Here is a 13,048-nt window from a genome sequence, read left to right as displayed (position 1 = left end):
CTCATCACACCATGGCCAATACATCCCTAACACTTTACATATGTTTAAAGAGGCGGATATCTATTATAAATAACTAATCTTATTATAATTCTATTATAAGTGTATCTACGTGCGTATAGTATTCGTTAGCGTCGAAATCTAAATCATATTGAATAGTCTCATACTGACACGACTTCATCCCTCACAATGAAGATGATCTCATCTCAAAGAAATGCTCATTAGATTTTGTCCCAGGAGACCAGGACCTGAACCCATGTGAGTAAGCGAGAAGGTTGAACAGCTTCACGGCGACCAGGCCATTGATCCCAGTCTGTACCAAAGGGGTTTATTAGAGAGTCATACATGGTACAACCACCAGGATTGAATTCCATTCAGAGGCAGGAGACAAGGGCGTTCAAGTAGCATGCACTACTATACGTCGCTGCACTATAGTTTCACAGTGCAAATTGTGCAATGCGAACAGTGGAGATCGTAAATAAAATTCAGCCTCTCTCTGAATGAAGCATCAATGAACACCAGGATTCAGGCAGGCGAAGTTACGCTGAATCTTAAATGCATTTGCATTGGTTAGCTGAGAACTTGCCCTACTCAGCTCATATCCCTTCTCCAAATGCGTCGGTGTGGAGGTAAAAATGTGGTATGAAGAAGTGCAGGGCTTCAGATGGGGGAACAGTGCTTGGTTAGCGTGTCAGTAATCATGGAAGATGCTGGTGCATGCATGTGTGTGTGCCTTGGGTTTCAGAAACACTATGAAACAACGTGCTTGTGTTTAGTTTTCTATGCATCAGCTTGAGCCTTGAGGGGAAGATAATGCAACTGATGGATCCGTGGCAATAATCTATATCCAATAATCTACATTAAACGAGCCTGTGATTTCTGAATTGGGGGTGGTGATCACAAGTACTACAAGGGAGTGTGGGATTAGAATGGTGTTGATAAAACCTGCTTGATCCTTGGTATTATCCCCTCTTTTGTGGCTTGTGCAATGCAATATGGCATATTATAATAAACAACATGAACTTTTGCATATTATAGTACTGCACTACTGTTCAGGGTTGATGCATACTACGATTGCATAGTAAATTGTGAAGCTGTTATGTCCTCTCCAAGAGAGACAAATGCATCTTCCAAACAGAACAAACTTCCTGGTGAAGTATGTACATGCAACAAGAGCTGGACACAACTTCTATGCATAGTCAAGACAAGAGCATCTAGATATACAATTAAATACTGAAAAAATATTTTTTTCCTTTTAAAAAAATGACAAGAGGCCATAGCTAACCTTTTCACTTTTGACAGTGGGTAAAGAATCTGTCGGTGCCATCTTGTTCTATCCTCTTGTTCAAGTTCCATATCAGCCATTGCCTTAAGGTCAAATGTGGCCTGCCAAGCTGGGCCATGTCAGGGAGAAGTGTTCCCTGAAATGCTTTCCTAAGCTATTTTCAGTGCAGCTCTTGATGGACGCAAAACAAAATTGCTACCAAACTCTGTTGAATCTACAATCATATTTGCTTGGGGTCCACAGCCCGCATACATGGGACTTGGTACGTGGCATTAATTAACTAGTAATGCTCTGATCTAAATCGAACAAGTACCACAAAGAAATCATATGGAGCAGACCTGATTTTTCCTCAATATTAAAAATATCTGAAAACAATTATTGGCATATAATAGAGACTATAATACAATATCTACCTGAAAAATATGGAGGTGAGACATCAGACATGTCCCCTACACAGCTACCAGAGACTATTGTGTGGAGTGGAACATGTTTCAGAATTCAGAAACCTCTTCTTTTCTTCAGAGAAAATTAGTTGAGGAGGTTTCAGGCTTAAAAAAAATTCTGAAGGTTTCTGGTTTTCAGCCACGAATTGCATTTGGTGGAGGAGAGGGTCACATGTGAATGTGATCTCACATGTAAAATTGTATCAAGGGACCAACTCTTGGTCTGAACTAGCTAACTGCAGATGAGGAGTGCTGCAAATTGAACAGATCCTGTTCAAGTAATAAAAAAAATTTTAGTCAAAAAAAAAAAGGAGTACTGCAAATTAAAGCTGAGCCCTTGAATTACCTGTGCCTCCGGTAAACTAATTAGGAGTTAATCTGACAGTAATTAACAAGTCAGTGTGATCACCTATGATCTCTGGATGGATAAATGTATACCAGGATATATAATCATGTACTCTCTCCGTCTAAAAAAAGGCAAACCCTGGGTTTGCGTGTCCAACTTTGACTGTCTGTCTTATATGAAATTTTTTTATAATTCGTATTTTTATTGGTGTTAGATGATAAAACATGATTAATACTTTATGCGTGACTTGTTTTTTTAATTTTTTTTATAATTTTTTTAAATAAGACAGACGGTCAAACATTGGGCATGGAAACCAGGGTTTATTTTTTTTTTTTAACGGAGGGATTATGCAACTGCAACATGGACTCATCATTTGGGTCGTAGAGAGCAAGGAGTAGGGTATCATCATCGCCATCGAGCAAGTCCAAACTTTTGCAGACGAAACAGGAATCGGAATGGATTGCAGCTGCGTCATGCAATGCATTGGCCCGGGCATGCAGCATGACATGATGGACGGTGCATGCCTGCGACTTCAGGGAAAGTTGCCAACTTTGCAACAGTGCGAACAATGTCCAATAATGGCCCTAATAACCTAATGTAATTTTGGTTTTGTCATGGTCCTAGCGAAGGGTTTGCAATACCGATCGAAACACAGCGAAAACCGGGGATCATTTTTATGAAAAATGAGCGGAGTTGGTTTTCTTATGGAGTTGATCGAAAGTTATCTATTTTTATGGATTTTCGCTTGGTTTTCAGCAAACTGAAATCTTATGTAATCGATTCTAATGATGTGATAAGATGAGATGAAATGTATACTCTCTCCACTAAAAAAATTCTGAGTATAAAATACTTGTCTAGATTCGTCTAAAGTTGATTTGTTTTGAGAGGTAGGTGCGAATTTGTGCTGTTCAGTAGTCCAAAATACGTACACAAGGTGCATGAAAGCCCTGGCCCGGCCAGTCTGAATTATGAAACCGGAAATATGCATGATCCAACAGTCAGGAACGGGGCAGACAAACTGCCGTATTATTACCTGTTAAATTGGACCATGAACTTCTCAACATGTTCATGAACTCATCAAGGGCCCATTTAGCCATTTTGGCTGTACAATTCATCTCTCTTTGATGATCTTCTCTGCGAGGAGGTACGGTCACACATGTCGTGTGATCGTGGTTGTTGAATGTTGAGAGTGGATGGACAAATCAAGGGGAGTGTTCATGCACAAATGGTGGCTGGGAAGCTGTTTTGGTCATTCCAGAGGAAGTCCCCTTGTTTCTTTAAAAAACCATCTAAACAGTTTTTTTAAAAAAAATTGATAACTCGAATTAACATGGCAAAGAGAATTAAGCGATACAGGCCTTCCAATTAATCAAGCAGGCAATGCATCACACTATTTGTCCATTTGTGATTTGTCCATTTGTGCCGAGAAAGCAACGAGTATTTGGCTCTCCCATGACCGGCGCTGAAAGGCTAATTAAGCTATGGCGCTAGTAGCTCGTCATCGTGTAACACGCACAAATGGCTGAATAGAATACGGACAATAATGCAGAACAGTGCTACACACTGCTCGTGATTACTGATTACTAGTACTCCTATTATCATTAGCACCAGGTGACGCGGATCTAGCTAGCTAGTTAGTAGAGCTGGAGTGCTGTTCTGCAGGAGCAGTCGTCAATAAAGAGATTGATTTATCAGTCAGTTAGGAGTAATTAATTAATCAGTGGCGTCAAGTGCCTGGTTAGTTTTGGTGCCTAATACTCCGACTAGTATTGTCACAACTGAACTATAGCTAGCCAAAGGGATGGAGAGTGACCAATAAATTCTTAACATTATGTTGTAAGTGCGACGACAAGTGGTAGTTGATTACTTGATTGTACTCCATACATTTTTTTTCAAAAAAATTTATAAGTAAATTTTATTTTCATATTCACTTATAAATATAGATATCGGATTCTTATTCATTATTATAAAAAACAGAGTATATTGTTTATACTTTATAGTGCAATTAGTTGCACTGAAACTGTCATTCAAAGCACACACATAATATGAATTACTGGGATAAGACAGATGCGAGATCATAAACCGGAGAACTCATACGCTGAACTCTCGCATCCATTGCAGAATTGTGGACCAAATGGCTGACGAAATGTGGGATTAAAACTTGACAGAATGACAGGTTAGGCATAATTAGCAATTGGCAAGTGGATGTGAACCGATTGTAGCTTTAGTCTCCATCTCCATGCATGTGAAGTCGCATGCCTCGCCTCACATGCGCGCACGCTCGATGAATTCACGGCGAAATTATAGCGTTTGCAATGGCCACTTGCAGTTGCATCAGGTCGTAAGGTAGCATTAGTATTCCGTGTTGCTGATGTTGTACTTAGGTTCCTAGGACGCCTGATCATAAGCAGCCAAGCTGTGTCTTAACATGATAGTACATATAGATATGCTTCCATTCCTTGCAAACCACTCAAATCCGCTGACGATTCGGCATGATCAGTCTATCAGAGTTTTTTGCGTAGATCACAAGCCAATCTTTTCGTCCCAATCAATCCCTACTGGATAGCAATCAAGCAGATGAATGATAGACAAAAATTGCTAGATTGATTCCAACAAAACCAAGATGTCGAGTGGGAAACCACTATCACTGTGCGTGAGATATGGTCGTGGATGCATGATTTTATCACGGATTCAATTCATGTTACCCGTAAGGCCGCTTTGAAACAAAGAAAAAACATAGAAATTCTAAAGGATTTGTTTCCCAGTAGGAAACAACCCTTTGTTCCTTTCAAGGGGCAATACTTATTTCTTTAAAATTCTTATGGAATGGATCATTTTAGAGTACTAATGTACAGTTCCGAAGAGAAACATGAGGGCTCACCTTAAGTTTTCTTACTACAATGTCTTAAATTTTTATGTTTTTCTTGTATGCAAATCAAACGATAATTTTGAAAGTTTCTCGTGTTTCAAAATCCTATAAAAACCCAATGACTATGAAACCCTATTTCTATGTTTTTTCTGTGTGCCAATCAATCAGTAATTTTGAAAGTTTCCTATGTTTTAAAATCCTATAAGAATACAATGACTAGGAGATTCTATTCAGTTGTTTTTTCCTATTCATGTCTTTTCGCAATTGTACATTTCGAAGGAACCCTAATATTATTTCAATAGGAATCAATTATTTAATTGGGTTTTCGTCTAGCCCCAGGAATCAATAAAAAAACAAGTGCTAAATTTCATTTCATATCAGTGAATAAACCGAAGAGAGAGACCTTTCTCACTCCGCGTCGCACTATACTCCGCGGAATTATTTTCTTACTTTTATCTTTTGAGCACATATTAAAAGAGATACTTTCGGATAGATAAGAAAAAGGAAATTTCTTGCAACTCAAAAGACGAAGGAAAATAGTCAAGTTAGCCGGTGTACATAAAAATAAGACTCCGCTAACGTACCGCCCCTGACATGGGTGACTAACATATAGGCTCGCTTATTAGAGAACCCATATATCAGTCACCCAGTGTTAACACAGAGGTCAGTAGGTCAAAGGAACGGATTCCGTTTATATAGACACTGTACTTTTTTTTGTTTGTAACTGAATATATACACTTGGCATGGAAACAGCAGCAAGCTTAGCTGCAATTTTTGCTGGGGGGAGAAAGTGGAGGTGGAACAGTAGAGGCAGTGGACGACACTGGTACCGGAGGACAGTACGGGCCGAAACAGTTTCACTGTGAGGAAGTAATGGAATGGCCGGGGGCAGGCAACCGGATCTCGATGCTCACCATCAATGGGCCAGCGGCGCCAAGCATGATGATGATGATGATGGTATGCGACGCCATTGCCATCCATGGCGCGCAACCTCACGGGCTCTCTCCTCCTCGTTGCCGTTTTCACGTGTTGATACGGCCTCCGCGTTGCTGTGGTAGTAAAATCTACGCGATTTGGGTGCAGCAGCAGCAGCAGCAGCAGCATCGGTACGACTCGATCGTCTTCGTCATCTGCGATCTGGACGGATGCAAATATCGGATTTCAGAGCGGGAGATCATGGAGGCCACCTTGCAAAGAATCATGCAATGTCCATGCAGATCCGCAGGACAATGGCACGGCCCAGTTTTTTTCACCTTCCAACTGGACCGATCGTGCTGTCTTCGTGATTGAAACTGTGAGTAATCATTGCCTTAGTGCTGTGAAAACCAAGGACAACAGAATGGTGTCCAGAGTTCACCTTTCGGATTGAGCACCGGGGTATCCTACCACATGATAGTACGACGGATTTCAACAAATTTCAACAAAATATCAGCCAGATTTACTGTTTCAGATTTTAATTCTCAAAAACCATTCGAAGTTTCACTCGAAATCTACTTTAGCTCCACGTCAAAACTTCAAAACGTTACGGTTTTCGTCAAAAGCATGAACCCTGATGCTGGCACCGTGGGAAGTATCAAATATCAACAGCATATGTATCCGGGTATCCCAGATTCCAGAGCAAGAAGTACAGTCAAGAGCAACATCAACAAATGTTAAAACACTACATAATCATGTCAGTGAAAATGTCAACACAGAATCATGTCAGGGGCTCAGAGCAAGATTTTGGTGACTCAGGCTACTTGCTACTCAGCTCAACTGGGGTGGAGTTGCAGCAGTCGTCCATCCGCCAGTCTCATACAACCTGGAATCGGATCAATCCTCGCAGGAAAAAGGCACACCTATGCACTTGCCTCCCTCCCTGCTTGTATACCTCCACTAGTATAATGTTACACATTGGATGCCAGATGCTGCCCATCCGAAACATTATCATCGGAAATAAGATTAGAATCTATACAGACTACCTACCCTTTTACAACAAATTTGCTGGGAGTCAAACGATTCATCGGCTCTAGTTACTCCTTCCCATGACCTCGCCTCACAATGAATTATTCTTCGACGAGAAATCCATTGTTATTCTCCCTCAGAACCACTCAGTGTGCTGCTACAATATCCATCAGCATAGCAGAAGCGGAGAATAAGGACTCGAGAAGCTGGGATTCTGAATCATGTTTCCAATCAAGGACAGCGCTAAGCTGAACTATGTCAATGGCTAATTGTCTTCAGAGCTGCAATGCCAAGTCCGGGTGCTTTTTTGGATTTGCTAACTTTCCGCTTGGCATGGAACCTGATGGTTGAACACCAGCACTTAAACTTGGAGCAGAACTAGTCATGGTTTGTGATAATGCAGCTTCTGAATCATGACCTGCATCTGGTGATGGATTAGTTGCTACCTTTCCAACATCCCCATTTTGTGGTGCTTTAATGCTATTAGCCACCAGTGGGTGCCCATGGATAAAGCCATTTGTTCTGCCATTGACTCCGGAAAACATCCCAAGAACTTGAGCATGTGTCAACTGCATCTGTCCCAAGAATCCTTGCCCTGCGTATTGACTAATTGTGTTTGGCACGGCAGTGAAGCCATTCATATTTGAGTGGATCTCTCGACTATGGCTGTGCTGCTGCAAGGGAGGTGTCTGTCCAGTACTACCCACACCATCACATGACACATTAGCCCCGTTTTCACACTTGGTAGCTAGCTTGGTGGCAGATACAGAGTTTGTGTTAACGCATGCAGATGTAGAAGCCACTGGCTCGGTTCTAGCTAGATGCTCTTCACCAGAATCCTCGTTCGAAGTCAGTCCAGACTTCTGATTGGATTCATCATTCTTGGATATTACGTTGCTAGCTGGAACACCAGTAGACTGGATGGATGGATCAGAGAGCATGGGAACTCGAGGCCACTGAGAGTTCTCAGGTGGCTCACCATCCACAACCCATCCTGGGCCAAAATTTGTTCCAGAAGGCAGTAGTCGTCTGATTCTCTTTGCTGCTATGTCCCAGCCTACGGGACCAAATTTTGCAGCAAACCGCGCCAAGCTCCTAGCATATGCATGTTGCTGTTGAAGTCCCACCTGTTTCCATAATTAAAATAACTCAGCACTGAGATAGCAATGCACCAAGTAGTAGTTGCAAACGTTCAGTAGGTAAGTTGGCAAGGTTTATAAATCTTTTAATTCATAAATTATTCAGGACAAAATTTTCTGAACGTGCTTACCGGCACAAGTACTTTCCTCTCACCATCAAGGGCAGAAAACAGAGGACTACTATGGAAGTATTGCTGATCGTATGTACTACGACGCTCATCATCTGAAATAGTCGGGGTGGTCTTCTTTCCGTACTTCGAAGGCCCTGAAAGATACCACGATATCAAGCCATGCTCAAGCTCCATAAGTACAGCACTGTAGAGATACGAGCAATTAGCAATAAAAACAAACCTGAATAATCACCAAATCTATCTGTTCTTTTACCAGCAAAAGAACCAGGTGTATTATGTTGAAGAAAGGGTGAGTCTCTTGTTGTGATATTTGCATTTCGAGTTCTGTCCCCAGTCAACCTTTTTCTAATTGTTTCAGCATGGTCTGCAGATTTTGTTTTTGCATTGGATAAATCTGGTGAAACATCATTTTCAGTCTTCTCAATTTTCTTTGCATATTTTGGTGGTCTGCCTCTTCTGGGTACAGTCTTGGGTTGTTGTTCTTCTTCAGGCTCACTAGCTTGCCTCAGGTTCTCGAAATCCTTTTTGGCCAGAGCTTCAATAGATCGTGCCTAAGTAGATAAATGAACATCTCAGGAAATTGGAAGCCAAAAAGACCACAAAGACAGGCTAACTTGCAAAATAAAATAGTCTTAAGACAAAAGATAACAGAAAGGATCACGTCAATGGATTTCAACAGTTTCCAGATAAGAGAAGGAATTTATCCTACATACAATGCCTCGTATTTATGCAAGTGTATCGATTTCTTTTGTGCTGCAGTATAATTCCAGCTGGGGAAACATACTGTGGAAGATAGCGACCTAGGTGTCTTGGCTTTGTAGAAATTATCAGTATAACACAAATCCAATGGACTTTCAATGTTCTAAGAGTCCAAAGGAGTATCAAAATAAAAATACCAAAGGAAGTTGATTAAAAAAAAACTTGAGTTGGCCTTAGTGTAACAATGATATTCACACGTAATAAAAACACCAACTACAAAAACACAACAGGAACAAAAAGAAGAATGTGCCATTTGTGTAACAGGTGCACAAATTTATAGAAGTCTCACGAAAAGAAACTGCACCAAGCATAAGAAATTTGCAAGGGTTATGAATAACCTATATAAACCAAGCATTGAATGCGTGCAAACAGTACGGCGGTATATCTACAAAATGGATCACATAGTCCTGTTGCAAAAGGCACATGCATTACAGCATTAGTAAAATAGATACCTGCCGATAGTAGACTGTGTCGTCTGAATTGTAGGACATGGCATTTGATGTAAGTAGAAACACATCATTCTGCACAATCATTAAAAAAACATTAGATATTAAGAGAAGGTTCATACTAGTAAAGCCAAAAAAAAAAGAGATTTTAAGCGAAGATCCAAACTACTTAAGCAAAGTGTTACTCTTACTCCATTATGATTTGCTTCATGATTTACTAATTTTAGAAGAAAAAAATCCATACAGCAAACATATGCAGGACAAGTGGAAAACTCTTAACAATGTTGCTGTGCAAAGCTACACAGCAATTTTTCAAAACTCAATACATTGTACAAAATGGAAGAACAAAATATCCCACCGAGTCGTCACAATGACAGATCAACAAGTTGGCGTTAGCAGCACATTATGGACCTTTGATAGAACTCAGTGGTATATAAACATGGATAAACCCCAAAAACAAAATAATAAAGCAACCATATGTGTGTCGCTAAAAGGTTTTTTAATGGCCTGAAATGACAAACTCTCTCCTCCGAAACGCTTATCAAGAGAAAAGCGCAGAACTTTTAAGAGAAAAATAGGGCTGAAAACAAAATATAGACATTATGAAGAAAATATAATAGTGGCTGGAGAACATTTGTGCCAGAATAGAAAACATGAAGGCTATTTGAAGTCCACTTCACATGAAGATCCGTTACTAGAAAGAAACAAATTTACAAACATCCCCAGATCATTTGAGTTGATGCAGAACTTGAAAATTGGACTCAAACACCATACAGTGCAGAACTTGAATCTCACTTCTGAAGGGATAGATAGAGTTATAATCTATCCAAGAAGTACAGTTTCAATATGGACTATGGTTTACCAGTGTTTTGAGATATTGATATTTTTAGTTTAAGCAGCCAATTTGAGTATACAGAACCATCAAATTTGGGATTGCTCTTAGCCTGAGTTAGCACACAAATGAACCATGTGCTAGCCTGCCGAGAAGAATGCGAAGCTTCCACCACTAAGTTGGGCAAATCAACAGGGAAAGACTATAAATAGTGAGCATAAAGTAACTGGTAGTTATTGAATGGATACAACTTTGGAGCTAAAATAGGAGGAATCATTATGAAGTTTACTGGGCTTTCTCTTAGCTACAGTCCACGATGATCATTAAAAAGTAGCACATGCGACCTCTACATGCCAATCCAGAGAGCACTTTCCATTAATGAAGGCATTAACTCATAAAAAGAACAATAATTTGACCCTGTGTAAGAACAAGGATATACCAAATGTACTTTCTCAAATCAGGAATTCCTTGACATTGTTACCAAAATGCAGAAAACACTTCAGTGGCTTCATAAACAATACCAACAACCAGTATCAACAAATTCATTGAAAGTGAATTATGAAGATAAACTAGTTTGACTTAAAACTGCATAGACACTTGTGGTACAAACAAAAGAGAGAGAAGACATGTGAAGCTAGACACGAGACCTAGGATTTTACAGGAAAATAACAGAACTAGCCTTAGCAGATATAAAGCAATAGGAAAAACGTGAAGTACAGAACAGTAGACAGAAGCAAACATCTGTAGTGTCAGTGAATGAAAAGCCAATAAAACAGACAACACGCAAGGAGACAGCAACTCAAACTACAGGCATCATACCTCAAACTGCTCTAGGGTGGTATACGAGTCATTCAACAGCTTCTCGCGGATCGTCGAGAAGTCCATAGGATGCTCGATAATCTCATGGTAATCTGGAAGCTGCATGCAAGCACGCACAACAACAGATACACAAAACACAAAACAGTTGTCAACATCATCACTCCAAACTTCAGAACACAAATACACAGCAGACCAAGAACTGAATTGCTCACCTCCTCATGGTCGACGGGCTCCGAGAAAACTCCATAGGTGTCCTTCCTGGGAGCAGTACAAAGAAGAGATACACACATACATAGCTGAAGCAATCAGAGGCAAGCTCTTATTGGGGGGAGAAGAGAACTACATCAGGATGGGGCCGGGCCACTCACTTCTGGAGCCTGTCGAGGATGAAGAGAAGCAACTTTTTGTCCGGGAGGGGAGTCCCCGTAGTGGGCCCGCCATCCGACGCAGCGTCCCCTGCTCCCACAAGCGCAAGGAGGCGTTAACCCGAGAAAATTTCAAATTCTTTAACCACTTCAACACTAATGCTTGGCTTCCCTCCAAGCCTCACCTTTCCCGGTCGCTTTCGACGAGACCTTCTTCTTCTTCTCCTCCACCTCCACCTTCACCACCACGGCGGCCGCGGGCGCCTCATCATCCTGCAGCATCGAACAGCAGCCGTCAGAGTCGAATTCGCCATGGAAACGGAGGAACGTCAGCCTTTTGCGACTGCCAGGGCGAATTGCTGCAAAACTCCAGACTTGGCACACAAAAAACGAAGACTTTTGGCGCTTTTTCAACCCCGGACAGCGCTTGCAACACAATAATCCGGGAGGAAAAAGGTCAAATCCGTCAAAACTTGTCAGATCCGCGTACTGTTCCCTTCGATGGAAAGGATTAAAGCGCTGACAGGGTCAAGATCCCTAGACCCGGACTCCATAGGAAAACCAAATAAAAATCCAAACCCGCCCAAAAAAAGCAACGCTCTCCAAGAAGCTAAAAATCCCCAAGTGCCACTCCCACAGTCGCACTGATCTCCCCCTCCCGCCAGATTCCCCACCACGAGAGCGAGCCGTACCACGAAACCCACCCCCCTCAAAAAAATTCCAAAATCGCAGATCCAACCACTACGGCAACCGCATCGCCGCGTGTCCCACGGCAAAAACCCCCCTCTCCTCTCCTCGGGGAGGCCCCCAAAAACCTCCGGCAAATTTCGAAAAATTGGCGCGACAGGTAAGAGGGGGGGAGCGCGCCCGACCTCGCCGCCGCCGCTGCTGGAGAGGACGCTCTTGAGCCGCTTCTGCCGTCGGCGCCCCCCACTCCCGACCCCGTCGTCGTCCTCGTCGGACGGATTGGCGTCCCGCCGCGAGGGGGACGGGGCCGGGCTAGGGTTTTGGGCCTGGAGGCGGAGGCTGCGCCGCTGCAGGTCGAGGAGGGACGGCCGCCCCTTCTTCTTCCCCTTCCTCCTCGCTGGGGTCTCCGCGGGTGGGGGCGGGGGCGGAGGTGGCGGAGCGGCCGCGGCCTTCCGGGTCTTCGCCATCGAAGGCCGCGGCGGCGGCGGCGGGAGGAGGAGGTGGTGGTGGTGGTGGTGCGGGCGGGGGGTGGCCTTGGCTGGGAACGGGTCGGGGTGCGTGTGGCTTTGCGTGCGTTTGGTATTTTTTTTCCCTTTGGGAGAGGGGGGGGGGGGGGGCCTTTCGGTTGCGGCGGGGTCGTCCGGCTCGGGCGGGGGATCGCCCTACCCAATGACATGTGGGGTAGGGGGATACGTGGGGCCCACATGGAGGCGGGGTTCGGCTCGAGCGCTCCGTGTAGACGGTTTCGGATCGGCCGGCCTCGGGGCGCGTTTGGTGGGGGTGGGGGGGAGGTGTGGGACCGGTCCACCGCGTGTCGTGGGCGAAACTGATTGGTGGGTGCTCCAGGGGTCGCGTACGTATACTTGTTTTCTGCTACTGAATGTCGTGGGCCCACATGTCAGTGGAACAAAAGAATTTTGACATTTGCAACTGTTATATTGCTATTACCCGCAATTTTTGTTACATTTTTCCGTCTGGTGTTTTAG

At 43.0% G+C, this 13,048-nt stretch overlaps 1 protein-coding gene across 1 annotated transcript; it reads right to left on the bottom strand.

The window, feature by feature from the left end:
• Positions 1-6,565: 6,565 nt before the first annotated feature.
• Positions 6,566-12,626, bottom strand: LOC127767422 (uncharacterized). The gene is made up of 9 exons (XM_052292761.1): positions 12,248-12,626; positions 11,561-11,648; positions 11,379-11,466; positions 11,223-11,268; positions 11,011-11,109; positions 9,366-9,434; positions 8,375-8,705; positions 8,155-8,288; positions 6,566-8,011 (listed from the first exon to the last, which is right to left on the bottom strand). The coding sequence occupies exons 1-9, from the start codon at positions 12,527-12,529 to the stop codon at positions 7,160-7,162; spliced, it is 1,989 nt and encodes a 662-aa protein (XP_052148721.1). The 5' UTR covers positions 12,530-12,626; the 3' UTR covers positions 6,566-7,159.
• Positions 12,627-13,048: the final 422 nt, after the last annotated feature.

Source organism: Oryza glaberrima, chromosome 3 (assembly GCF_000147395.1).
Source record: "Oryza glaberrima chromosome 3, OglaRS2, whole genome shotgun sequence".
Taxonomy (NCBI): Eukaryota; Viridiplantae; Streptophyta; class Magnoliopsida; order Poales; family Poaceae; genus Oryza; species Oryza glaberrima.
The sequence above is the reverse complement of the archived record's forward strand: the minus strand, read 5'-3'. Positions and strand labels throughout refer to the sequence as shown.

Coding starts and splice junctions, on each gene's coding strand:
- LOC127767422 (XM_052292761.1), bottom strand. CDS start 12,529: ATGGCGAAGACCCGGAAGGCCGCGGCCGCTCCGCCACCTCCGCCCCCG. Junction 9,435..11,010: donor CCACCCTAGAGCAGTTTGAG/GTATGATGCCTG, acceptor ATGATTGTGCAG/AATGATGTGTTTCTACTTAC. Junction 8,012..8,154: donor AGAGGAAAGTACTTGTGCCG/GTAAGCACGTTC, acceptor TTATGGAAACAG/GTGGGACTTCAACAGCAACA.